General features: G+C 35.2%; 1 protein-coding gene across 2 annotated transcripts in view; it reads left to right on the plus strand.

The window, feature by feature from the left end:
* The window catches only part of GSK3B (glycogen synthase kinase 3 beta), a 194,071-nt gene that overhangs the window by 161,994 nt on the left and 4,400 nt on the right, over window positions 1-27,677 (plus strand). The window contains exons 9-11 of one of the 2 annotated variants that reach the window (XM_057696192.1): window positions 3,226-3,264; window positions 6,077-6,263; window positions 17,966-18,064. In XM_057696192.1, the coding sequence (XP_057552175.1) occupies window positions 3,226-3,264; window positions 6,077-6,263; window positions 17,966-18,064 (325 nt within the window). The remainder of the gene's footprint in view (window positions 1-3,225; window positions 3,265-6,076; window positions 6,264-17,965; window positions 18,065-27,677) is intronic. The other variant, XM_057696193.1, reaches the window with a different exon arrangement.

A 27,677-nucleotide genomic window follows, 5' to 3' on the forward strand; every position in this document is an offset into this window, starting at 1 on the left:
TTATACTGGCTTTACCCCTATTTCTTTGGAAACTATTGCACATTAAAATCCAGCTACTAGGGTGGCTAATCCATATGTGAGAAGAATAATATAAAAAAGAAAGAATACCAAGACGTAAGTTTCAAGATCACTCTTGGGGAGCAGAGGAGAGGGTTGAGGGTGGATTGAAAAAGAAGGCAAAAATCTGTTTTGACTTAATCCTTTGTTCTTTAACAAATCACATCTCCTATGTAATCAGTGCTGTGCTGGATACCATAAAGAATGCAAAAGAACTAAAATGTATAGTCCTCCTCTTTAAAAGACTTAGAGGTGATATAACTGACTCAGTTGAAGCAAGTATTGAATAATATATAACCATATACTTGATTGTGTGCTATTGGTGTTCAAAGGTGTTTCACATGCTATAGGTATTATAAGGAAGATCTCCAGCATGGGTGCTGGAGGGGAAAAGGGAGCCTCCTTTAACAGTGGTAGAAGGGCTGGGGGAAATGAGGGTGGGTACTGTTGAAGAAGGATTTAGATTTGCTTAGCTTAGAAATTTACTGTAGTTTAGGGGACTATCCCTTAAGATAAAGAGGTGTGGATGAAAAGAAAATATTCCTATATTCTTAGGAAGGTCAACCTGACTATAGTAACCATTTTATGAACAATGAAAGTTTAAATTGAATAAGTAGACATTTGGTAAATCACACTTATATACTGCTTTTTTATCAGTAAATGAGATTAGAGGGAGAAATTTCATTGCATAGTGAAATGCTGATATCAACTCATGATATTCCTCATGTGTAGTAGAGCTCAGGAAAGCTCCATAAGCCTTTTAATTAGTGCAGCTGAGATGTAATGAATGCTGGCTCTGTCGTGGTTAAGGAAAGGATGTTTGTGTTTCTTATGAATTATGTACTCCACATGAGCACTTCAGTAGACTTAAGTTCTTTTCTTAGTTAATTAACTTGATTAATTAACATAATTAACTAGTCAAATCCATGGCATTGTCTCACTTTTAGTCCTGTATTTAGGTTTACAAATTCCAAATAATTTTATATATTTGCAGTGTTATTTGCTCTTCAGCAGTGTGTTCATGGTTTATCTGTTTTTAACATTGGATGCTTGTGTATTTTGTGTATGACCAGAGAACAGTGTCTGTATTGCATATTTATCACAATGAAAACTTGGGAGGAGTAGCTTGTTCGAAACAAGCACAGTACTTGTTCTGCATTCTACTTAGATTAATTATCATTGCCCATGGGCATTTTTACATTGCTCTGGTTGGCTGTTTAATACAGTGGAATTGTTGAAAGCTGATGCTATGAGAATCAACCACAGGCCTTGATGTGGTATATATGTCCATTCATGAATGGTTATTTTAAGAGGCTTATGATTCAGTCATAACAGTTAGCTCCAGGTTGAAATTTGATGTTAGATGGCAAAATTCTTATTCTAGGACACGTAAAGGAGAAAATTGCCTCTGTCCTTTCTGAGTTATCCAAATGCAGATTTATTTTGAATAATTCTTCCGTTAAGGACTCATTTGCATTTGTTCAGTACCACAGAGACTTTATGTTGGAAAAAAAATGAATTTTTTCTTAGTTTCTTCTATAGACTAGTATTTATGATGAGAGTTTGTTTCAATTTAAGAAAATAAGTTGCTGCACAGGTGAGGTAGTATTTGAATCACTTAAAAGTTCATGTCAGTGTTTTGGTTCTTTTCAGTTTTCCTTTCTCTTTTGTTTTCTTTCCTTCTTTTGTTTATTTCTTTATTTTTTGCTTTGTTCTGTTTTGTTTTAGTTATCTCCTTTTGGTTTTAGTTTACAGGGGGTGTTTCGGGCTCTTCATGGCCTTGCTGGCGTCCTTGGCTGGCCATACTTAGTCTGCGCACTAATTGTTAGTTGGCCCAGTTGAGTTTTACTTTGTGCTCTCAGTTTTTTTAGTCTAGTTTTCTATTTTTTGTCCACCTGGTTGTGTTTTAAGTTCATGAGAGATTTTTATCCTGATGGGCCGGATTTTAATCCGTGTACTAAATTTTAGTCTGCAGACTAAAAGTAATCCGCGGATTATTTATTTTTGCAAAATATTTAATTCCCCCACTGGAAACTATCCTAAAAAGAATGTTAAATTCTCTTAGAATAGCCGAGGGAATTCACAGCTACTGGTGAGTTCTGCCATTTTTTTGTTCTCAATACCTAGACATAATAGACCCTACTACCTCCCTTTTACATAATTGGCTCCGTTGTGCCTAGGTGTTGGTGTACATTACTATGCATGTCACCTATAACTGTGACCATCCCTTAGTTGTATTGTTCATTGTATATATTTTTGTTTAGCTTTTGGTGGGTGAATTGGGCATATTCGCAGATGGAACTGTGTTGAATTTGTAGTGCTCAAAGATATAGAATTTTTTTCAGTGAGTTTTTCCAAAAAGGAAAGAATGTTCTTTATTTTTCCTAAGTAATGGGTGCAAGGGTATCAGGGGGCAAAGCCCACAATAGGAAAAGTAAGTTTATACCCGCACTCCTGAGGTGATATGTCAATTTCCTGAAGAGTCCTAAGATAATGAGAATGTCAGTAAATATCTCTTAGCAGGGAAGTCAATCCAAAATGGAGAATAATCCGCGGTGGCCTGATCCTTCTTAGCTCACACAAATTGAAAATATCTGGCTTGAAATCTGTAGTAATATAAATTAAATATATTTATTACTTTCCTCTCATCACTAATAATTCAGCAAAAAATGTTTATACTGTGTACTGAAATTCATTAATAGAGAAAAATTAGCAAATTGGGAACTTGTATCTTTGAAAGCAGGCTGATATGCCCCCTCCCAGCCATGTCAATGGACAATGAATCCAGGTCGTAGAAGACCAAATACTTTACTTTGGGAACCTTACTTCTAGATTTCATTTTGATTTTAACTTTTTTTGGTTTTGTATTTTTTTAATAAATGCACTGGCATCGGAACATAATTAACTAAAATCAAAATGTTTCTTTACTGTGCCTCACCATTGCGCAATCAAATTTTTTTTTGCATACACTGTGGTGAAATAATTTTTAAAACTTGGACTTGCTACTGTGGAGACTGATGTTTAAAGTTTATAACTGTATAAACATTTTCTATGTCCCCCCCACACCATGGATTTCTTATAACATTGGATATATTTTTCCTTGCTGGACTATTCTCTTTTGGATTGACTTCCCCTGTTTGGATTATTTCACTGCATTCTCATCTTTAGGATTCGTCAGGAACAGGACATTTCACCTCAGGAGTCCGGGTATGTACTTAATTTTTTTTTCCCAAAATTTCAAGGCAGGTCTATAAAACTAGGGGGAAAACTTTTTTTGAAAGGCTAAATAATTATTATTGAAATATAATAATAAAAACAATATAGGTAGCTGTGATTTCTGTTTTTCTCACTGTATGGTATAGGTTTTGCTTATCGTATATTTAGATGGTGAGTTTCCTGAGTGATTTATTGACATCTTAAGCTGAAGTTTAGGAGTTGAGGGGTTTAAAAATTATTATTTTTATAAGAATAAATATTGTGAATGTTAGGCAATTTTAAATGAGTAAGGAATGGAAAGCAGCAGAAACTTCTTTATTAAAAGCCAAGGACTTCCCTGGTGGTCCAGTGGTTAAGACTCTGCATTTCCACTGCAGGGGGACAGGTTCAATCCCTGGTTTGGGAAGTTCCGCATGCTGCAGGGTGCGGCCATTTAAAAAAAAAAAAAAAGCCAAATCTCAGTACTGGTTTCAGTACTCAGTTACTGGTTTCTTTTTCTTTAGACACAAATGTAATTCAGAAGAGCTATTTCTAGTTTGGCCTGTAATTTTTGAAAGTTGCATGCTGCCACACCCTGTCTTATGGTCAGAAATCTGGACTTTGGGTACACTGAGTTTTGACCCCACATAATTTTCCACTTAACCTTTATCCATAGATTACTGAACCAAGGCTTTTCTCATCAGGAATCTCTCAAGAGAGGTTTAAAGTAATAATGGATACATTTTTAAGAGGCAGGTTAAGTCGTGATTTTAGGTACTTGTAGTGAATTCATTTCTTTATTGTTTTTAACTCTTTGATTCAGTGAGTTAGGATTCCCTGGCAAATATGTGACCAACATGGATGGTCACTTGTAGCCAGTAAGAAACCAAAAAGATGTGGATGACATTTTTTTTTTTTTAATAATCAGAACTAAGCTTTCAATACTGGTTTATTAATAGCAATAACACAAAATTTTTTTCATTTAAAATACATTCACTGTCCAGCTGCCCTTCATTTGAATGTTACAAGATGTTTATTTCTGCTTTTCATGGTGGTACTTTTAATTCTGTTTATGTGTTCCCATATTGGTGCAGAGGCATTTTTATTAGACCAGCTAGGAAAATAAATCCGTATGCTGTCAAATAAATGCAAACTGCCCTCAGGGATAAAATATGTCAGTAGTGCTTAATATTTTTGTGAAAAGTTTTCTAAATGTTTCCACTGACTATTTTCTTTTACCTTTTGAGTTTAATTATGGTTCTGACTGGGAAGTAAGAGAGGGAGAGGGAAATGACTAAAAACAGTGAAAGATCTAAACATTTCAAATAATACAGTAACTTAACTCCTTGACTGAGGCAAGTCAGATTACTCAAAAGAATAAAGAAAACAATTTTTGACCTTACAGCAAGGGTTTTCTAATAAGCCAAATAAATTAACTAAGGCCTTTAATGTTCTGAAATAAATTTCTAATATCCTACTCAAATCAATTTCTCAATTTCCATAGAAAATATCTTTATTAATAGTAAACTTTGTGTAAAAATGAAAAAAAAAAGGATTTCCATAGAAAGTACTCTTATAAATAAATACTCTCTTATAATCTAATGAGTTCTGTAGTAGTAACCAGGTCTCCTGCTTTCAGCCTAAGGCACATAGCCAAATGTTATGTGAGCCTGTCTCATTAGGAAACTTAAGCCTCCCAGACTTCTCTGTAGCTTATCACAGTCTACATGTCCTTTCCTCACATATAGTCTATTTCCCTTCATTTTTACACATCTCTTTCTCTTTATGTCTCTGTCTGCCTCCACCACTGCTACTACTACACCTTCTGTTTGATTCTCTATTCTTCCTATCAAGGAATATATATGTTTCATTTTTCTTTAGTTTCAAAGGCTTTCTGTCCATCTGCTTATGTTTATTTCTGTTTTTCCCCTTCTGCTTTTATTCTTTAACTGTCCATAATTTAGAATATAGTATATTTTTCAGAGTTTTATAGTTTTATTTATCTATTAGGAGTTTTAAGACATAGATGAGTAGAAAGCTTTCTATTTTTTTAAGCAAATTTATTTACTTGCATTTTGCTTCAGTATAACTTTCAGTTTACTTTTCTGTGAGTTAATGGCTCTTAACGAAAAATATATTTCTCTCTTCCTGATTAAAACTCTAGAATATTTATTCAAATGAGGGTAAACTGGCCGTGTTCATGATAACAGCCACCTGAGAAAACAATTTTGGACATTTTTTGAAGTTCTAGATATTCATGAATTTCTTCAAATAATAATAGGCTATGCTTATTGAATAGTTAATACCAAATCATTAACATTTATAGACCAAGAATAAACAGCTTTTCTTTTTTCAAAGGTGTTAATTGCCAAAGTTGAACAGTGCTGTCCGTTATCAATAATTGTTCTACTAAAAAATCACGCAAAGGAGGCAACCTTTTGTCTATTGCCACAGCAGTCAAAACTTTAAAATTAATTTTATATTCTTCTAGTTGTGCTTGCCTCCAGAACCCAGGCTTTCTTTTGTGCCTGTCATATTTTGAGTGCATGTTTGATGGTACTGATTTACGATTAGCATATATAGATTTTTTTTTCCATTTCCCCTAGTTTTTTTCTCTGAGCTTTTGTCATATAGTCTTTAACTAGCAGTTCACCCTGGTGTGGTAAATCGTATGCAGTTAACTCCTTTCATTCTAGAAGGTTCCTTTCACAAATGCAACCATGTTTTTGTACATGGTGGGAATTAACTCAGCACTCAGAGGATAATTTGCTGAGATTCTTAATATGAAGCATTAATTGTACTTTCTCTTTTTTTTATACTGTAGGTCTTCCGACCCCGAACTCCACCGGAGGCAATTGCACTATGTAGCCGTCTGCTGGAGTATACACCAACTGCCCGACTGACACCACTGGAAGCTTGTGCACATTCATTTTTTGATGAATTACGGGACCCAAATGTCAAACTACCAAATGGGCGAGACACACCTGCACTCTTCAACTTCACCACTCAAGGTAACTCCTAACACTTAATTCTTTTACCGGTCTGGGAAAGTTACACATGTGTGTGAAGTGATGCTCTGTGAAATCTGTGTGGGGTAAAAGTAGGTGTATTAGGTACTTATGCAGGGAGGAGGCATCCTGTCTAACCACTTATGAGGCCACCACTTGTATGGTTTTGAACAAAATAACGGCAGGTAAAATTTTTCAAATAGGCATAGCTTCTCTAATTTTTAGCAGATTATGATAAATATTGGCACTGGAGAAGTTATAGAAATTTCACTGAGTGAGGTTTATTACTGATAAGACTAATGTACAATTTAACCTTCAGCTTTGTATCTGAAACTTAGAATATTAAAATTTCTTGCTTCCCAAGGGTTTGTATCAAGTTTTTCTTAACCTGGAAATAAATTGGTGGCTATATTTGTGTAATTTTAGATATCATACAGATGGGGGAAACTGGAGTTCTATAAATCCCTTCTTAGAACTCATATAAGGGATGTAGAAGAGAAATTCTCGTCCCTTCTGGGGTATGGCATCATTGCTGCTGCTGAGAAAACACTGGTAGGAAAACTGAGTTTGTGCATTGATTTCTAAAAAGCCCAGGGATAGTCATTTATTTACCATTTCTGTGTTCATTTTTCCATCAGCCACACTGCCACTGATGATGTGATTTTCTTCCTAAACTGAACATTAGTGTGTACATTTCCCTATACATAAAACAAGGAATATTGAACTTGGTGTACTTCAAAAAATAAATAAATAAATAAATAAAATAAGGAAAAAAAACAAAGAATAAATAGATTGCTTGTTTCAATTGATTATTCAAGCTAAAAATATAGAACAGCGATGGAGAGCTTTCTGTGATCAGAAAATAGATATATTTCCTTTATTATAAAGCAAATTATTCCCCCATATTTAAATTTTTCTAAAATTGTGGAAAAATGAATTGCTTAAACTTTAGATTTGGAAGAACTGAGTTGCAGGTAAAATTGACTTGGATGATTCAGTTCACTATAATCTCAAGCTGTCAATATTATGTAGCTACTAGCAATGCTGATGTAGTCTACATTCATCAAAGAAAAATGTTCAGATATCCTGGGACTATTAATTTTGACTAGGTCTGGGACTTCCCTGGCGGTCCAGTGGCTAAGACTGCGCTCCCAATGCAGGGGGCCTGGGTTGGATACCTGGTTGAGGAACTAGGTCTCACATACCTCAACGAAGAGTTTGCATGCCACAACTAAAGATCCTGTACATGGCAACAAATATCCTGCGTGCCATAATTAAGACCTGGCATGGCCAAATAAATAAATAAACAAATGTTTAAAAAAAAATTTTTTTTTGACTAGGGCTGATCAGAAATCATTTGGAATGTTATTAAGTCCTGGCTATGCCTCTCTAAGAAGAATGTTAATGAATGCCAGGTAGGGTATACAAAGGAGTAGAATTGAATATAGAGCCTGGAAAAGTGAAGACTTAAGGGACTCCTAAGAAAAATATCTCAACGACCTTAGCCTCTAGCATGAATAGAGACTAAATAAAATTATTGATGAATCAATAAAGAAGTTTTCAACTGGTGATGGTGGAACAAGTTGTTTTCAAAATATTGGTCTGTATATCAGGGAAAAGCTGGATGATGTCAAATATTGTAGATGAGATTATTCCAATTTGGCAGAAGGTAGACTGAGAGACTCAGCCTTTTCCAGAACAGAAATTCATTGATTCCATGTCATATAAGTTTTATTTAAAGTTTATTTTTAATTCTTATTGCTTGTGTTTTAATCAAGAGTGATACCCGTAGATGGAAGAAAACGTTGAAAATGCAGAGGAAATATAGAGAAAATTAAAATCACAATCCCAAAATAATTACTTTCAGTGTTCAAAATAATCATTTCTAGCATTTTATGGTGTAGCTCTTTTCTTTTTTCTAATGCTAATGATGGTAATCCTTGAATATAAAGTGATCCTCTATTTTCCCATTTAGAAGATCCTGAAAGGGTTCTTTTTGTTAACTTGAATATATTTTAAATTATATATTATATAAAATTAATAATAGTTTAGGAATTTTTTAATCTCAAATTTCATAAAACAATTTTTTTCACGCTCTATGTGCATCTCTTACATCTGTGTCTTTGTTATCAATAGGGCTACTTTTTGAACCATCTATACAGTTTTTTAGGTCACATCACCTAAAGTTTTTAACATGAAGCACTTTTTGAGTGCTTCATATCTGAGATGGCCTTGGAAATTCTACATGTATCCATTTACATAGCATGATACGTTTTTTTCCCTTTTGTACTGTGGGTATATGTTTATTGTCTGCATAATATAATTATTTAGTGGATTGCTTTTTTAAATGGCATCTAAAAGGCTTTTGTATACAATGACACCCAGTGGAACTGTGGAGTCTTGGCATCAGAAACTAAGTCAGTGTTAAATTTCTTTGCCTCCTTTTTTTACCATTTCTGTCAGGTAACTTTAAAGTTTCCCCAACTTTGAAGGGAACCTTGATGGAGTTTTCGTCTACACTAAGTTTCTCAAAACACACAAATCAAAACAGCCCCTTGTCAAGTGAACAACTTAGAAACTCAAATGCATACAAGATGATATTTATGATGGATTCATTTTGGAGAATAATTCTCCTTAAATTAAGACATATTTTGATACATATTCAGGTGTGTGTGCACCTGTATGTGTTGATGGAAACTTAGATGCTGCTTAAACCTTTTATTTGATCAGATTTAAAAATCTAGGATTCAGTTTTGCTGTTCACATGCACCATTTTTGAAGTAATTACATTTGATTCTTTATTCACTGGCTAATAAATTTTCCATTATTACTAAAGAAAATAAAATTTAAAATTTAAAACAACTGAGTTTGTTATTTTATGAATTTCTAAGTTTTTTTTAAAAAACTGAGATAAAATTCACATAGCACAAGATGACCCATTTTAAAGTAAACAATCCAGTGGTGTTTAATACATTCACAATGTTGTACAGCTATCACCTCTTTCAAATTCCAAAACATTTTCATTGCTCTTGAAGAAAATTCCATACCCATTAAGCACTCAGTCTCCATTAATCCCTCCTTCAGCCCTTGGCAGCTGCCAATCTACTTTCTCTCTCTATGCATTTACCTATTCTGGATATTTCATATAATGGAATCACATAATATGTGTGACCTTTTGTGTCTGGCTTCTTTCACCTAGCATGTTTTGGGGCTTAGCCATGTTGTAGCATGTATCAGTATTTCATTCCTTTTTATGGCAGAATAATATTTCATTATATCTCTTAATCATTTCAGGCAACTATAACAAAATACCATAGACTCGGTGGCTTAAATAACATTTATTTCTCACAATTCTGGAGGCTGGGAACATCAAGATCCAGATGCCAACAAATTCAGTGTTTGGTGAGGGCCCACTTCTTGGTTTGCAGATGGCTACTTTCTTGCTCATATGGTGGAGAGAGATCACTTCTCTTGTGTCTCTTCTTATAAGACCACTAATCCCATTCATTAGGGCTCTCTCTACCCTCATGACTTAATTTGCTCCCAAAGTCTCCACCTCCAGACACCATCACATTGGGGATTAGGCATTCAGCATATGAAGTTTGGGGGACACAAACATTCAGTCCACAGCATAGGGATATACCACATTTTTTTTGTCCGTTCATCTATTGATGGGCATTTGGTTTGTTTCTGCCTTCTGGCTATTGTGAATAGTGCTGCTGTGACCATTGTGTACAACTATGAATTTGTTTGAATACTTGTTTTCAGTGTTTTTGAGTATTACTGAGTCATATGGTAATTCTGTGTTTAATTTCTTAAGGAACCACCAAACCATTTTGCACAGTGGCTCGCACATTTTGCATTCCTACCAGCAGTGTTACAAGGGTTCCTATTTCTCCACATCCTCACAAATACTGTAATTTTTTTGGCCACGCCACATAGCTTGCAGGATCTTAGCTGCCCAACCAGGGATTGAACCCATGCCCTTGGCAGTGAAAGCTCGAAATCCTAACCACTGGACCGCCAGGGAATTCCGCTCCCTTTTTTTTTTTAATAGCCATCATAGTGGATGTGAAGTGGTATCTCATTGTGATCCTAAGACTTAGTACAATATAATGATTTAGAACCTGGTAAATGCTATTTACTTGTTCTCTAATAAACTGCATTCATAAAACAAATTAACATGAAAAAAATTAGTTTCGATTTTAGAATATGGTCTCGAAAATATTGGAAGGACTTTTGTAAGTGGGCAGTTTTCATATTATTAAATAATAGAATCAACTAAAGTAAAGAAAAGCCTCAGTAAATAATTTAATTCAGGCTTTGTTCACGCATATCTAGTATTTATGTTTTTAAAAAGGAATGAAGAATGTTTAATTTTGATAATTCAACTGTTTATATTTGCCCAGAATATCAGATATGAATATGACTCTGTGTATGTCTGAATGTGCATATGACTTTGAGGAGTTGAAGTGTATGTGTATACTTGGATGTGTAGACATGACATGCAGTCTCTATGGCTAGCAGACTCTATGTGACTCTGTGGATATCAGTGAAAAGAACGTGCATGAATCTTTCTGTCTCTTCAAATGGACCCAGTAGATACATCCTTGAAACGTTTTTTCATAAAACTAAATGTATTAAATTGAACATGACATCATTTTGTAATATGGCCCTCCTTTATTAAAGTTGTTAAATGCTGAAACTGGACTATGATCACTTAGTAGTATTTTCTCCCTGTCCTTCTAGATCACTTTTATACTTGAATATATACTTTTCTATATAACGACACAGCTGTCCAGGAAAGAGGTATTATTTGATGTCATTAATTTGTATTATTTCTGTTTGATCCTCCATATTCTGATTTTGGAGCAGTCTTTGCAAATAGTCATCTTATTATTTACTAAGGCAAAGATGTAACTGTTGTGCAGATGCAATTTTAAAGCACATACTAATTAATAGCAATTAATGAATGATCAGAATAAAACTGGGGAATTCAAGAAGTTGAAGAAGGAGAGCTAACTTTCCAGTTTGTTGTATAGCTAGAGAGAGTACAGAGATAGGAAATGTGGGGGTGGGGGGCTGGGGGGTGTCATTAGTGAGGTTCTGCTGTAGGTAGAATAAAACCCTCCTCCATTCTCACAGCAAATTTTCAGTGAAGTCTATACTACTTTCCCCAGATGAGCTAAAGGTAATCCCTGATCTACATATAGTAGGTGCTCAGTGACTGTTTGAGTGATTGATACATGGCACTTTAAATATACACAGTATGTGTTAATTCATGCAACCAGTACTTATTAGGCATTTCTGTTATTCTCTCTAGTTGTTGATCCTGTTGTTTTAACTAGTAAAGTAAATCTGCCATATGAATAGAACTATGAAGATTAAGCACTTGAGTAAAATATAGCAAAACTTACAGCTAACTACAATTTGATATTTGTTATTGTGCCATGAGTAAATAACCATAAATGGTAATTAGTATTACTTTCATATAATCAAAACAAGTGTTTCTGTGATCAGCTAGAGGGAGAAGAGAGGTGAACAGATATGGGGCCGAAAACCTTGAGAACCTTCTAAACCTCTGGATCTGTAACTTAGGAGACTATTACCCCTCCCTTTTTTTTTCTGGCACTAGGGCTTCAGTGTTCTAGGATCCCCTGACTGACAGTATTATCTGAATCCAGGCATTGGAAGCCAGGACAGACCTTTAGTATACCATACCCATCTCTCCCTTTCCCTTGGTCATTGGATCTCAAAGGTTGGACATAACTGAATCAGATCTTAAGAAGCAAATAGAACCAGGAAATCCCAACAGAGATCAAGTTTCTCTTTGTTTACCAGTTCCTTACCTATTCCAAGGCTGAAATATATTGGAAAATAGGTGGTTTTGCATGTTTAAAGATGTCTTCAACTAATTCCACCACACACATCCCCAATTCCAATTTTCTGTCCAATTTTTATGAGATTTTTACCAAGTAAAATTATTTTAGTAAGCATTGTCCCCCTGAGGGCATAGGATAGGATGGGGCAGGTGTAAGTAAAGATTATAAACCATTTACCTTAGTGTGACTTAGTTTGTAGAGTCTGCTGCTCTACCAATTAGTTGGGTTATCTGAGGCAATGGTAGTTTTGTGGGGAAATGAATAGTAACTTACTGGATAGGCCAGAGGAAGGGGGGACTACTTAAATGAGAGTTAAAACAGGGTATTTGGAGCATCCAGAAGGCAACATGCAAACTCAGGCAGACTGCGGATGTCTTGGAATGCAGGGACAAGAGTATCCAGACATGAGGAAAACAATGATGAGATAGCAGAGGGGTTCCAGAAAGCAACTGGAAAAAACACAGTGAAAGGAAGAGTAAGAGATGGACTTCCCTGGTGGCGCAGTGGTTAAGAATCCACCTGCCCATGGAGGGGACACGGGTTTGATCCCTGATCTGGGAAGATCCCACATGCCGCAGAGCAACTAAGCCGTGCGCCACAACTACTGAGCCCGTGTGCTGCAACTACTGAAGCTCACGCGCCTAGAGCCCATGCTTTGCAACAAGAGAAGTCACCTCAATGAGAAGCCTGCACACGGCAGCAAAGAGAAGCCCCCAAGTGCCACAACTAGAGAGAGCCCACGCGCAGCAATGAAAACCCAATGCAGCCATAATTAATTAATTAATTAATATAAAAAAAATAAAGGAAGAGTAAGAGAAAACAGAAGGAAATGGGGAAAGAATCAGAGAAAGAGATTTTTTTAAATGAGTGTAAGATTGTATTAAATAAAAGGAAGTGATGAAAACGGGACTGAGGACAAGTTGGTGGTGGGCAACAAAAGCAAGTGTTACAGAAGGTGGGCTTACCAAAGGATTATATACTTCCTTCATTTGACAGCAGTAGACTACTTATTTATAAAATCTATTGTAAATTATTTATAATAATTAGGAGGCTCCATATCTTTATAGCAATGGTTTTTAAACCAGTTTTCCTGTTACGAAATAGTGATACACAGAAACATGGTCAACCCACCTGCTTACCTGGCTTTCCATATCCTGGGCATTTTCTTCTAGCCTGCCTTACCCTCAGCGACATCTAAAGTGGGCATAATATATCCCAACATTGATAATTGGCTATATTCCAATATAAAATGAAAAGTTTAAAAACATAAAGTGGAAATAGTATTTCAATCACTTTGAGGTAATAAAGTATCTTCTAATATTCTTACCTTGAGTAGGGGCTTTTCGGTTTTAGATTTATTATAATTTATAATATCAAGAATAAATTTACATAAAATAGGAACTCTTGATTTATATGTAGGTTATGAATCAGATCCTAAAGAGAAACTCATAAATTGCTCTAATTTGCAGTGGCCCTCCTTTAAAAAAAAAAACTTAACTATAAATCTTTCACATGGCTATCCCTGTTTTTCTGTTGTGTTCTGTTGTGAAAACTGGCTATAAAAGATCTCTATAAATGGAGTTGAGGACATTTGGGTATAAATAAGTAGGTTATTCTGGTAAATAAATGAGAGATGGAGCTGTTATACCTATCAAAAGAATTGGTATCAGAATTATTCTTTAATATTTTATAAATAATTTAGAAAACTAAAATTTCTAGGTAAGCTGTACTCATCTCTGTATTGAAAGCTAAACCAAGGAGATACACTGCAGGGAGAGTGTAGGAATTCATGAGTGCCGCCAAAAGGGGGCAGGTTAATTTTAGGTCAGGCAGCTAGAGTACTACTAACATATAATGTTGACTGTATTCAGAATTTTAAGATCTAAATTATGAATTATTTATGAGAATTACTTTCCCTTTCCCTGAGATATGAGTGGCTCTGCTACCTCCACTGTATTACTGGAGAGAATGTGGAATGGTATAGGAATAAACAATGAAAAACTAATATCTTGACTTAAAGTTCTGTGTGTAGTTTGGACAGACCAGAATGCTGGTAGTATGTGATTTATAACCAAGGCAATAAAGATATGCAGTATTGCATATGGAGTAAGTCAAACCTAAAGTCTCCTTCCCAGTCTCTCTATAACTAGGTGCAGACCTTAGCCAAGGTACTATCTCAGAGTTTCCTAATTTAAAAAAATGAGGTAGTTGGATTAAAGAATATTCAAGGACACTTACAGCTCCAAAATTCTGATTGTAAAAATGAGTTGACTCCAGAAAGACAAAGAAAAAATGAGAAATAAAGCTAAAACATAATGCATGAAAGGATGAGATATGCAAAATTATGGTATAAATGGATACAAAGAAAACACAAACTGGTTCCTGCAGAATTCAGCATATTAACAGTACGCATTATCTTCAGATGCTCAGAAAGGTTATTTTTAGTTGGATAAAACAACTTATAGTAATGCTACATTTATTACATTTTGTCAAGAATGGAGTTCTGAGTGTAAGATTTTCAAGTTTCAAAATTTATTCTTTTTAATCACCAGGACTATAAAAATATTGACATTTTGCTAGATAACTTCTAAATGTATCGTTACTATAAATGTAGTACACAAAATGCATTCACACATTTTAGGGAGACGAGTATAAATTGTGGTGCTCTCTCGGGCAGTTTCAAGATAAAGTAGTTATGGGACTGTGCAGATATCGTGTAGTCCACACATGAAACATTGCCATTGTTCCTGAGCAGCAGGAACAAGCCTTGCAGTTTGTTTACTATTTGTCTGATCTTCTGATTAGTTTAGTGTTTGTTTACTTTTCTGAATTAATATGAAGTGTGTAGTCAATGTTAGGAACTTGGTCAGAGATTTCCTGGGCACTTTGAAATTGTTGGGAAAGAAGCAGTTGTGATGGGGTTACTTGTTCATCTGAAAATATATATATCCAAATAAGCAATGTTAGAATTCAGTGTGTTTAAGATCAAGTAATTTTTGAATTACTCCTCAAAAAAAAAGTACCATGCCATCATTAAGTCATTTAAACCTTTTCACGAAGGGGTGGCGGGGCGGGGGGGTGGCAGAGAACAGTTTTAACTATATAGACAACCACTGGCAATTTCATTTATTCTTAAGAGACCTGATACACACATGAAGACCTCAGACTACTTGCAGAAGAAAAAGAAAGTTTATCTCTTTCAGTGACTCCTTTCTGGGGGGTCTGCAGGTTGAGCCCTTTCAAAGATAACAAAGAAAGATTCCCTTCTACCTTATGATTAGTATTTTATTATCACTGTTAAGAGTAGGTCTAGTTAATAAAGGGTTGATTTCTTCCTTCTGGTTTATATATTGGTTACTATTCTCAAATTTATCCTCAGCTTTCATACAGCACAGTTTGAGCAAACATATATACCCCTTCCCACCTGTACTCCTACCCCCCACCCCTGCAAATTTTTTTTTTTTTAAAGCCCTTTCTTATCAATAAATTTGGAAATCTTATATTTGGAAAAATAGAAATTTTAAGTCTTTTCATGGGAATTTTTCTTCTATAATTTTTAGTGTAAACAGTGCAGCAAAATTTAGTTAGGTGAGTTTGGTTAACCTTTTGATTGGTTGATACCTGTCTTGGTTGGCTTAGTGATAGCTATTTTAAAATTCATTTTGCTTTTGTTCAAGTTGTACATTATGTTTGGATGGTGAACTACATAATGATTGATACACCATCAAAACATTCATAATATTTCCTGATAAACTACTATGTGATTTTTCTTTAATAAGTAGTTTTATGGCATCTTCAGTTGGTTGAAGAAATCACCTGAAACTATTGCCATTTTGTTTTGAACCATGTCTCTGGGGTAGCGAAATCTCTTATTCTTCCCACCTCTTCTCCATAGCTAGCCCCACTTTAATATTATGGGCTTCCTTGTTTCCTTAATTATCTCCCTACTCTTGAGTCTCACACATGTTTAGTGAATAAATATCAACTTTTCATTTTCACTCTCTTCTACACACCTTATTCTCTGCCTTTAAGAATGTGTACACGTCCCCTGATTCTGGAAAAGTCTGTTGCTTTGTTCTTTCTGTCCTCCAAAATGCCATCCTTTTTTTTGTTGTGTTCTGGTTAGGGTTTTTTTTTTGTTGTTTGTTTGTTTGTTTGCTTGCTTTCACTGCATTTTATATCCACAACCATTGCTTCCATTTCCTTACTATTCAGTGGTATGGATAGACAGGGAGATTGGGAGTAGGTTGTGATTGTTGCATGCAAAAAAAAAAAGTACAAGCATTGTGGACCACTTGTGACAGCCCGATAGAAGTGCCCATAGGCTCTCCCCACAAAAGGGACAGACTTGTAGTGTAGAAACAGTGCTATAATACATGGAAGCTTCCTCATTCACACAAGCAAAATCTATGAAACAGCTACTAAAGCTGAGTATGAGAAAACAACATCTCTTCAGGCCTGATCATTAGGGCAATGGTTTTGCAACTCAGGGAAGGTTCTAAGTCTTCTCGTTTAAGGGGAAAAATAAAAAGTAGTCCTTTCTCAGTTTTGAGCTTTTTCTCCCATTCATTTTTCATATATCTTGACATCAGCATGTTGCTTCTTTTTACTAGAATCTAGTTGTCATTAGGATCTGATTTAGTACAAAATTTAGATATTAAGGCACCAAGTTGAGTAAATCAATATTGCCAGCGGCTTTGTACCAGAAAATATTTTAAAGTACTGCATTAAAACGATACTTCCCTTACTAGGGGCTGGCGGGAGGGATGAATGGTGAGTAATTGCTTAAATGTTTCCCTTTGGGATAATGAAAATGTTTTGAAATTAGGTAGAGGTAATAGTTGTACAACATTGTGAATGTACTAAATTCCACAAAATTATACACTTTAAAATGATTAATTTTATATTATGTGAATTTTACTTTAAAGAAAACGCTATTTCCTAACTTTTTTTAGTCCATGCCGTAATTGTGAATTGCTTGTAGCTCAGAGGATAACATTTTCCTGTAGCTAGTAAGGTCCTGTAATTATTTCTTCAAATTATTAGAATAATAATTATTAGGATAATAATTAGAATTATTAACAGCAACACTTATTAGAGTGGAAATGAGCACTCAGTAGTTAAATGCCAGAACTACAAGAAAAAACGAGGGTTATCCTAGGCTGTCTGGAAGAACAGTCATATTATCTGAAGTTAACACCAGATGCTTTTATGTACAAGCTCACCACCACGTATCGGTAGTTGTTTATATTATTAGGTCCAATATCATCTTTTTCTCAAGACTCATATACAGAACTTGATTCTTTAAAGAAAACAGTTTGTATACAGTTGGCAGAGAGAAACTTTCCACATGCAGATAAAAGCCTATTTCAAACTTTTAAAAAGTAACAACCTTACTAGGTTAAAAAGCAAAATAGAATTCAGTAAAGACATTTTAAGTAAAAGCAGTGAGAATTTAAACTGATATTTCTTAAGTCCTGTTCCCACTACTGTTTGGGTAAATCTTAACTGCCATCGAGTAAGTCTTATTAATGTGCTTACCCTCAAACTTTTGGCCAATATCTTTCCCCAGCCTATCTTTAGTTCTCAGAGAGACCCTAATTTTAGCAGATAGTGCCTTTGTTATGTATCACAACATTTCTGTGGACTTCTCTATATGTTAATTATAAGCTCATGATTTACTTTCAGATGTAGGTTTATCTGTCTTTTTTTCTGTTAAACCAGTATTTTAATGCCGTATCTTCTGTTTAGTGTTACCAATAAAATAGTTTCACGTAAAAGTTAAAAGTGCACTCTAACACATGCATCTTACATTTTCTCTAGAACTGTCAAGTAATCCACCTCTAGCTACCATCCTTATTCCTCCTCATGCTCGGATTCAAGCAGCTGCTTCAACTCCTTCAAATACCACAGCAGCCTCAGGTGAGCATACATAAGTCTCATCTATAAAAACACATCTGTTTTTGTCTCCATTTTATTTCATTTGATGAATGTGACCATTTAGGGCCTTCCAAGTATCAAAAACATAGCATAGCCAAATGATTAAATGTGAATAAAATGTTGCCTTAATTTCCAAAAAGCACAAAAGGACCCCATAAATACCTTATATATTAAGGTATAAATATCTTATAATATTAAGTGATGTCACCTTCTTATTTTAAAAGTCATGCTTTCTGTATAATTTCTTGAATAATATATATCAAGTGAGATGCTTATAGCAGAAAACAGTCTATACAAATGTAATGTTATTGAAGATAATTCACTTTAATTTCATCACCCTGAATGTAAATTATATTAATATACTGGAGAGGCAAATTTTCAAGAAGTATTTAATATAGATTGGTGTAATTTAATCATTTGAAGGGACTAAAACTGCAATCCAAATACATTTAGCTAGGCTTAGATCAGAATATGACTAAATCTTGTCTATCCAAAAAAAAAAACACAAAAAACGCCGAGATAGTCTCCCGAGTTAGAGCTCAGGTACACTGCTGGTTCCGTAGCTAGCTAATATTGGGACCTGATTTAGTGAGAATAATTGTCATTACAGATATTCTGAAAATACCCAACCCTTAAGTGAATTGTCCTCCAAAGGACAGCCAAAATGAAGTTAGAAATATAATAGGTAGCACAGTAGGGCTCAGAATTTGGTACCCCTGCCACCAAAAGCAGATGTCAGGAGCTGATTCCATTTTTATTTAATCATCTATTGCATTTATACTCCAGGAGATAAAATTTTGCATTACTAGTTCTTAGCATTCAATGGTAAGGTCAAAATCTATCACCTATTGTCTGACACAGAGTTGTTTGTTCCTGTCCAATCTCAATCTTTTAGAATGTTGCTAATAGAGATTTAAAACATTTCATTCTAATCCATGGCCCATCATCATTCCAGAAAAAGTCCGAAAAGAAAGGTCTCTTTTCTAGTTCTAGTTTCATCAGCACCTGCTACCCTGAGAAAGTCATTTGAACTTTATTAGTTTTAGTAATGTCTTATTAGTTTTCTCAATTTATAAAATGAGTGACAATGCTCTCCTTGAGTAATATGGTAGAAATCAAATATGTACTGAAATGTGCTTTGAATTTTTTAAATGTAAAAATAGTTTTTTGTTTTGTTTTTAACTATGACCTCTATTTAGAAGGAAGACAGAATTGCTTAGATGAGCTATTAATAAACTTAATTTCACTGGCCCAGGTTAGATTGCATTGACTGTTCAAAACATTTAATAAGGCCCTAATCCCAAACTAACACATTTACTTGTTCAGCTAGTTTCTGAGAATTTTTTTAGATTATGAATAATAATGAGAATTATGATTGGCAAGTTTTGGGTAATTTTAAATGATTTTCTTAATGTGAAATACTGAACTAGTTAATGGTTGCAACTAAGGTTTTGGGCAAATTGTCTGCCTGGTGGGAACCTAATATATAACCTGATTTTGATATTGCTTTGATACAGGTCACAGTAGTCATCAAAAAATATTTTATTGCAGTGTATACATTTTTATAGCTGTTGAAATCAAATTTCAGTGTAAATATGGAAACTGACTTTGGGCTTTGATCCTGAGAGTTTACTTTAAAATTGAAGTAAATCTGGGTATGAGAAATTTAATAGAGGAATAGTAGGCTAAGGGCAGAACTAAAATTAGTTTAAAGAAATGCATGCCTTGAGTATCTTAATAGTTACCAGAAGGGATTTCAGATATTTCTCTGAGCTTCCTAGTGACTAAAATAGATAAATGATATCTGTTAAGAATTTCCCATTGTTCGTTAGATTAAAAGCACACTGGTATCTTAAGAGAAGCTAAGTGTTTCTGACCCTGCTGTTTGAGAAGTATTTCTCCTTTGGGGCCACAGATTTGGTACTGTAAGAGATAGAGTAGATGAAGTTCTGGTCACCATTTCAACAATAAATATAATGGTGAGTTCCATTTGGATCCTTTTTAAAGTGCCCGCCAGTGTAAGCCAAAGGCATACATAATACCACAATATAGTTAAAGGAAAACAGTTTTCTTTGGGGCCAAAGTTGTGAGAGCCAAGTAATGTCACCAAACATACCTTAGGAAGTGCTTATCTAGATGAAGGGATTGACTGTATGACCTTAGCAGCCACTTGTATTTAAGTAAATATATAAGTATGTGCATGTACATGTATTTTATTTTATTTTTTTTACATGTATTTTAAATAAGATTTGATAGTATAAATTACATTCTTTAGTAAAACCTTAAAATATACACACTCTTTGTTGTCTCACTTAGCTTCAGTTTCTTTATCCATAAAACAGGAATAGTAAATACCCATTACATAGAGTTGTGAGAAGTAAGATATAAAATGTACAAAGTGTTTGCCTGGTCACATGGTAGACCTTCAGTGAAAGGAAACTGCTACACTATTTTTATTATTGTTATGGCCAAGTAAGGACAGATCCAGAAATGTTAAAAACCAGCCATGTGAAAGGCAGGTTGACCTCCAGCCTCTTATGAAAAAGGATCATTCTTATGAAAGAATCTGTGACTCTCCTCACCTGAATAGATGGACACCTCATCTCTCCACCCAAGCAGTGAGGGAGTGACTGCCTGCTCACATGGCTGAAACATTCCTCACAGAGCATTTCTGGGTCTGCTCCAAGGTACGAAAAAGTAAACTATTAAGCTACAAAGCCTCAGACCATGAAGATCTGAACCTGGAAATTTTTCTAATTTAAAATTATCAAAATTAGAATTTCTAACCACCCACCCTAGCTGCAGCACCACAGTAATATAACCCAGTATGCCTTTGGGTGAATTAATTGCAATACATACCTCTTAACTAAATAATTGGCTTGCTTAGTTTAAGTCAATTTAATGGAGAATATACATCAAAATAGTATTTTAGAGCTGGAGCCACTTTTAGTTTATGACAAAACCATGTCAACAAGAAACAGAATACCTACTTTGACTGGCCTGGGAGTGTGCCTCCTAAGTCATCTAAAATTGGACTTAGATCACTAAGATACAAATTCAGAGGAGAAGCATAACCCTGAAATTATCATCTGATCTGTTGAAATAGCATTCCTGCTGCTGCCTGGCACCAATGATGTTCAGTTCTGTCAAACATGTTTGTATCTTGAGCAAGATCATCAGGATACAGAGGCTCCTAGATGGCTGCCTCGGAAGCTTTTATAGCTGGCTTAAATACGAACAGAGTTCTGCCACATTCATGCTGATCTGGGAGCCAAGCTACATCCTAAAGTAGGTAGGATAAAAGCAGAAGAACAAAGTAGAATGACGAAGATGCCATCAACTGTGATCATACTGACTGTATTATCATGGAATACATTTTTGGATTTTAGTCAGTTTCTTTTGGTAGCCAAAGTTATTAAATGGCATTCAGATATTAGGTCTTATTAATTTTAAATACACTGTAGGCAGAAATCTCAATTTATTCTCTATATTGCCACTTCTGGAAAAGCAAAGAACATAAACCTTTACTTTTCCACATTGTGACCTAAAGGTTATTCCATGGCCTAAAGGTGAGATTATTCTGGGAATATATAGTTGTTATTCTCTAGCCTCTCCAAAAGAAACTTCAGTACAATAGAATATCACAGTAATAGCTATTTTTCTCACCTTTCTTGAAAATAGTAAAGACAGCTTCTGTCAATTTAATAATATTAATACTGAGGAAACTATCTTTGCAGATGTTTGAACTACTTTTCCCATGTGTTGTGTTCAAGGTTCAGGTAGTGACTGCAGGTGAATTGATAAAGACCTGTTGGAAAGCATTACTATGTACAACAAGAGCTATCAGAGCAGAGTTCATACTTTTTTATTCACTAATCCCACTTTAGGGATCTTAACTTCTGGATACATCTAATAGAAGAAAAAAAAGCTACCATGTACAGAGATATGAAAAGGAATAATTAAAACAATCACAAAAAGGAGAGCCAATATGATCTGAATGGTCAACAGTAGGAAAATATTTCAGTACATTATGGAATCTCCATTTTTATGTAACCACGAAAGACAATTATTATGAAACTTAGATTTGTGGAAATAGTCATCTCAATTTATGTAGAGAAAATTTAAAAATCTTACGTACCATGTTAGTAACTGTTCCAAAATGTGTATTTGTGTGTGGATAGGAGCTAGATACAAATATACAAAAATTAAAACAGTTGTGTTAAATTAGTGGGTATGGTTTTTTTTTTCCCTCAAAAACTTTCATTCTTTTAAATTGTTTTTAAAATACCTCAGTACCTGGGGGCATTATATCTGGCCCTGGCTCTAATTAACATAAGAAACTCCTGAAAATACACATACTACTCTCAGTTCATAAGGTGTAATTTTTTATTTTGATATTTATATCTGATTTTTCTCTACACCCCCAGTAGATCCTCCCATTCATTCCATTTGGGAGACCATTCATCTGGACTATCTAGAGTAATAAATCTTGAGGAATTTTAGTTTCACTTAATCACATATGAACCACTTTAGAAATAATCTGATCCAGTGCCAGGTGAGTTAAGTGTGAAATTGCTTGGGATTTCAGCTAGAGCAGTTTTCTCTCTGTTTTATATATTAGTCTTCTTGGTAACGTTTCTTCAAGTGCAGTGGTTCTGCTGTTAAAACACATTTGAAAACCACTGATTTCATTTCACCTTCCTTATTATCTACTGTGAACTAGTGTCCCCATGCTTGTGTATATTCAATAACTGGAATATTCAGTAATGCATTCCATCTTTGTGTCACTTTGTTAGAAATTTGTCCCCCTATACCTCGTTCGTTCTTTGATCCTACTCTAGGGTTATAGAAAACCAACCCAGTTCTTACATGCAAAAGTCCTTCAGATTTTACTGATGGCTGGCATCCCCTCCATACTAATGAGGATTTAAAATCCTAATCCTGAATATATCCTAAAGTAGCAGAATGTTAGATTTTCTGTACAGTTATTTGTCATCTGCACATTTCATAAACACATCAATTTTTGCCTGTATCCAAGCAACTGATAAAATATTTCAAACAGGAGAAGGTAGAGCCTGCTAGTTGTTGTTTTGTTTTTGTTTTTGTTTTTGTTTGGGGCCTTTTCTGAAGTTACTGATAAAATAAGTTAAATGGGACTAGGCAAGGCTTACTGGGGATTATTCTTCTGATGGTCTCTGAGTAACTAGTCTCTTATCTACAGACCAACCTTACAATACTCATTTGTATAATAATGTTATGAAAACTAAGTAAAATGCTTTGCTGATGTCAAGAAAACTTTCAGATTTTTTCCATCAAAAAAAGAAACTCTGTCAAAGATGGAAATTAAATCTTTTTTTTTTTTTTTTTTAAGACCTAAGGAAATTTCTAGTGCCTAAATATTTGTAAACTGAATTTCTGTAATCCATTTTAGAATGTGTTTGTTGGACTATAGATTCTGGGTTTAAAGACATTTAAAATGTATAGACTTCCCTCACCTTCCTTGGGCTGCATTTTGTTTATTAGGATTTTTGTTATATCCTTTCCAGGTTGAAAACCCTTCTAACAGAAAAGGGAATCATGATAAGAGTTGGACAAGGTCTGTCTTCTCTGTCTTTTTACCTGGTCAGGGGGCTTAACTTCTCTTGATCTTGCTTTGAAACCTTTTGCTGTTACCTCACTTAAACCAGATTTGACCTGTTCTGACAGGTGCACATTTTTATTTTCTATTCGTCCCGAGATGTGTGCCCTACTTTTTAAATTATGAGCTCATCAAAGAAAACCCTTTAGTTGGTTTCTTTGGTTCTTCTCCTCTTATTTTGCATTGAAAGTATGTGCAATTGTTTGGTTGGTTAAAATTTTGCTTTTTATAATTTTCTATTTCTTGTCAGTTATTAGCCCCTTTTGAAGATTCTAAGCACAAAATCATAGCTGTTCATTCCCTGAACTTTTTGAAATGCATTTTACTAAAGTCATGGTTCAGATTTAGCCAGGGCTAGTGATCCCTTTTTCTTACTGTTACAGTTATTTTTACCCCAGAATTCCTGTCATCTTCTACATCACTAGCCAGTTTTTTCTAGCCGGGCAGAATTAAGTCCAGAATAATTTCTCCCGTTGCTTGTTTCCACTGATTTTGAAAAATAAAATCTTAAATTAAATCAGTGTATCAAATACTTTTCTAAAATGACAGTTACCATCCCTTCATCCCCTCCCCAAGTATGATTATCCTTTGCCTCGATGGCATGTTTATAGTGTGCACTGGGAAAGCTACCTGCATATCCTGTCCAGTTGCAGAATCCACAATGTACAGCCTCAGGTGTTCCTCTTCCTAACTCTTTCCTATCTGTTTTCTCTTTATCTTAACTCAAATGTATATGGAATTTCATTAAAATATATAGCTTTTAAAAAAAAAGGATTTTTCTCTATTAGAAACATAATATATAGTTATTTTAGAAGATAAGACTCTCCATATTGTCACTTCCAAAGAAAATCAAAGGTAACACTTTTGTATATTTTAGTCTAGCTATGAGTGGACAGAGAGGCGTGCCTTTTTTTTTTTTAATGGGCTTATGCTATTTGGGAGAAGGGGAATATATGACTTCATAATATTCAACCAGTATTCTAAACCTGTGCCAGAATTTCTTTAACTAATTCCTTATTCTTGGACGTCTGGGTTGTGTCCCAGTTTTTAAAAGAGTTCCTAAGTCAAAAGGTATAAGGAAGTTTTAAGTGTTAATACATATTGTCAAATTGCCTTCCAGAAAGCTTGTCCCAGTTTACACTGGTAATGCCCATATTTTTTCATTTCTCCATTATTTCAACACTCTCTAGCCCAGAGTGGGGGTGGGGGAGGTAGAGAGTGCATGGGCACACGTGTGTTTTTATGCATTACCAACTTAGTAGACGAAGAAGGTGGGTGTCTCTTCTAGGTACAGTGCTATACCCATTTCCTCCCATTGGCCGTGTTTGAAATAGCCTTCCATCCATATATGCCAGTTTGACAGATTCACTGACACCAGTGAGACTATATCTACCTTCTGTTAGGATTTCAGGTACACTTAGTGAGTTTGCATATAGATACCTAAAATCAAACCATCTTAGTCATTATTTTCACTAGAGCAGTGCTAAGTGTCACTGCTAGGAAATTGCTTTTTATATAAAACATGTTCTTTCCTATTAAGTCAAAAAATTTACCCGGGTTTTTCCTCCTTCCTCCAAAAGTAATGTAAAACCTTCTTGATTAAGTTGGTGAATGCCCTGTCAGACATTCTTCTGGGTATTCTTCAAGTGTTCCTCAGTTCCTTACCTGAAGTCACCTGTTTATATTCATATGCCTTTTCTTATTCTTTATTCCTAAACTAAGTCTTTTAACTTAAAAGACAAAAATATATCCTGTGTCCCCATGGCCTTCAGTTTTTTACCCTGAACAACCAGGCCTCTTAATTTAATTAATTAATTAATTAAAATGTGCTCTGTCCCTGAACTCAGCAGCTAAGACCTCTGCTGCTGGCAGTTCAAGTATAAACAGTAGTGTTGATAAGGCCTCCTGGTTTGATGCTGAATTGATTGGCTCACTGGTGCCTGAATTTCAGTTCTGTTTTTTAAATGACTGAAGTCACCATGGTGTCTTGTGGCACACCTTTTCCTTGGAATAATATTACAGGAGAGGTGATGATACTTTGCTGAGGAATGTGTTCCCGCCCATTATGACACACACAAAATTGTCAAAATCATAGTAGACATTATACAGAGAAAAATGAAAATTGAATCCTTTTCCTTACTACTGATACTACTTTGATTTCATTAGTGTAGATTATGATTTTGGTTTAAATATAAGTTTGGGGTATACCTTTAATTTTCTGTGAGTAATGGTGGTGTTTGTTCATGTGTGAGTTAATAACATGAATGTCTGAGACATAGCTTTATAGTAGAGGCATTTCCACTTGGAACAGCTTGAACAGGAACATCCTGAGTTAGCTACACAGGACAAACAAAGTAGCCCAGGCCTCCAAAACTTTATCTTTTAGAGTTGAGTTGTTATGAGACATTTCTAACTATTATAAAAATAGGATAGTTGGTGAATAGAAATATATAAGATGGGCTTGGGAGAGCACAATAAAGGATATAAGGAAAAAGTTCCCAAGTATATTTATAAAGTACATGTAAAGCACAAAAAGGATTTCGTGTATCTGAAATACATTCTTCTACTAATATGCCAGTAATGATTTTATAGCTTTTGAGAACCCGAAAACATGTTTGGGGTAAATAAGGATCTACATTTTTAATTTCAATTAAATTTAAGTAACCTTGTGTAGCTAGCAGTCATCCTATTAGAGAGTGCAGATAGAACATTTCCATTATCGCTGTTGGACCAGTGAACACTGGTATCAATTAGAAGGTTTTACTTTTATAGACCCATGGTTCTGGAATGATAAGCAGAGCCTTTGGAACCCCAGCTCTTTGTTTATTCTCCATCCTTTCCGCCTAACCTGTTCCCTTGTTTTCTACTTTTCTATTTAAACCTTTTGGCGACAGTTTATAAATGTGGGACCTTCCATTCACTCTCCTTCCCTTCCCCATTTACACATTTGATCAGACACATTTGGAGGGAGAGTGGACAGGACTTGCTGATGCGTTGGCGGGGGTGGGGGAGTGAAGAATCAAGGTGAAAACTTTTGGTTTACCACCTGAGCAACTAGATGGTGCAGTTTCCTCAGTATGGAGACAGCTGCCCATCAGATCCATGACTTGATTATCTGACAACTCTTACAGATCTTTGAGAATCTGAAAATAAAACTATGAATCCTCTTCTGAAAAATATATGTATCAGACATGGAATTTTGTACATAAAAATTTACTCTAGGACAAAAACCACAGCCTGATGGATTCTGTTGAGAACATAATACCTTAGAGCTTCACCCTCAGTTTCACTATGGGATTGCCCAGCTTGTTTTTACCTCTGAAACCACACAGAATAAAATTGGTCTCAGTACAGTACATGCATAAATTCCCTTTGCCATATCTAGTACAAAAGCCATAGAACCATAGACTCTCCTCAGCATTAGGGAAAAAACAGTTGAACATCTGATGCAGTCCTCCTTGTCTTGTACAGTTATTAGGAGCATATCTAATTTTGTAGAGGGGCTTGGTCAGTGGAGCTCTCATGGGCTTGTGAACACAAACCCTAACTGGCATTTAAGTTATTTGACTTATATGCATACATTAGTAATCTATTGCTGTGTATCAAGATACCCCCAAACTTAGCAGCTTAAGAGTAAACATTTATTATGTCACACAGTTTTTGTGGGTCCGAATTTCAGAAGCAGCGTAGCTGTATAATTCTGGGTCAGGGTTTCTCATGAGGTTGTAGCCAAAATGTCAGCCCAGGTTGCAGACATGTGAAGGCTTGTTGCCTGGGGCTTCAAGCTCTACTTCCAGGATGGCTCAGTCATGTGGCTAGTGAATCTGTGCTGGCCGTATGCAGAGGAGTCCCAGTCCGTCACCATGTGGACCTCTCCGTAGTGCTACTTGAGGGTCTCGCCTTGTGGCAGCTGGCTTCCCCAAGTCCAAATGATCCAAGGAGGAGAAGGTGGAAGCC

This window comes from Hippopotamus amphibius, chromosome 10 (genome assembly GCF_030028045.1).
Source record: "Hippopotamus amphibius kiboko isolate mHipAmp2 chromosome 10, mHipAmp2.hap2, whole genome shotgun sequence".
Lineage (NCBI taxonomy): Eukaryota > Metazoa > Chordata > Mammalia > Artiodactyla > Hippopotamidae > Hippopotamus > Hippopotamus amphibius.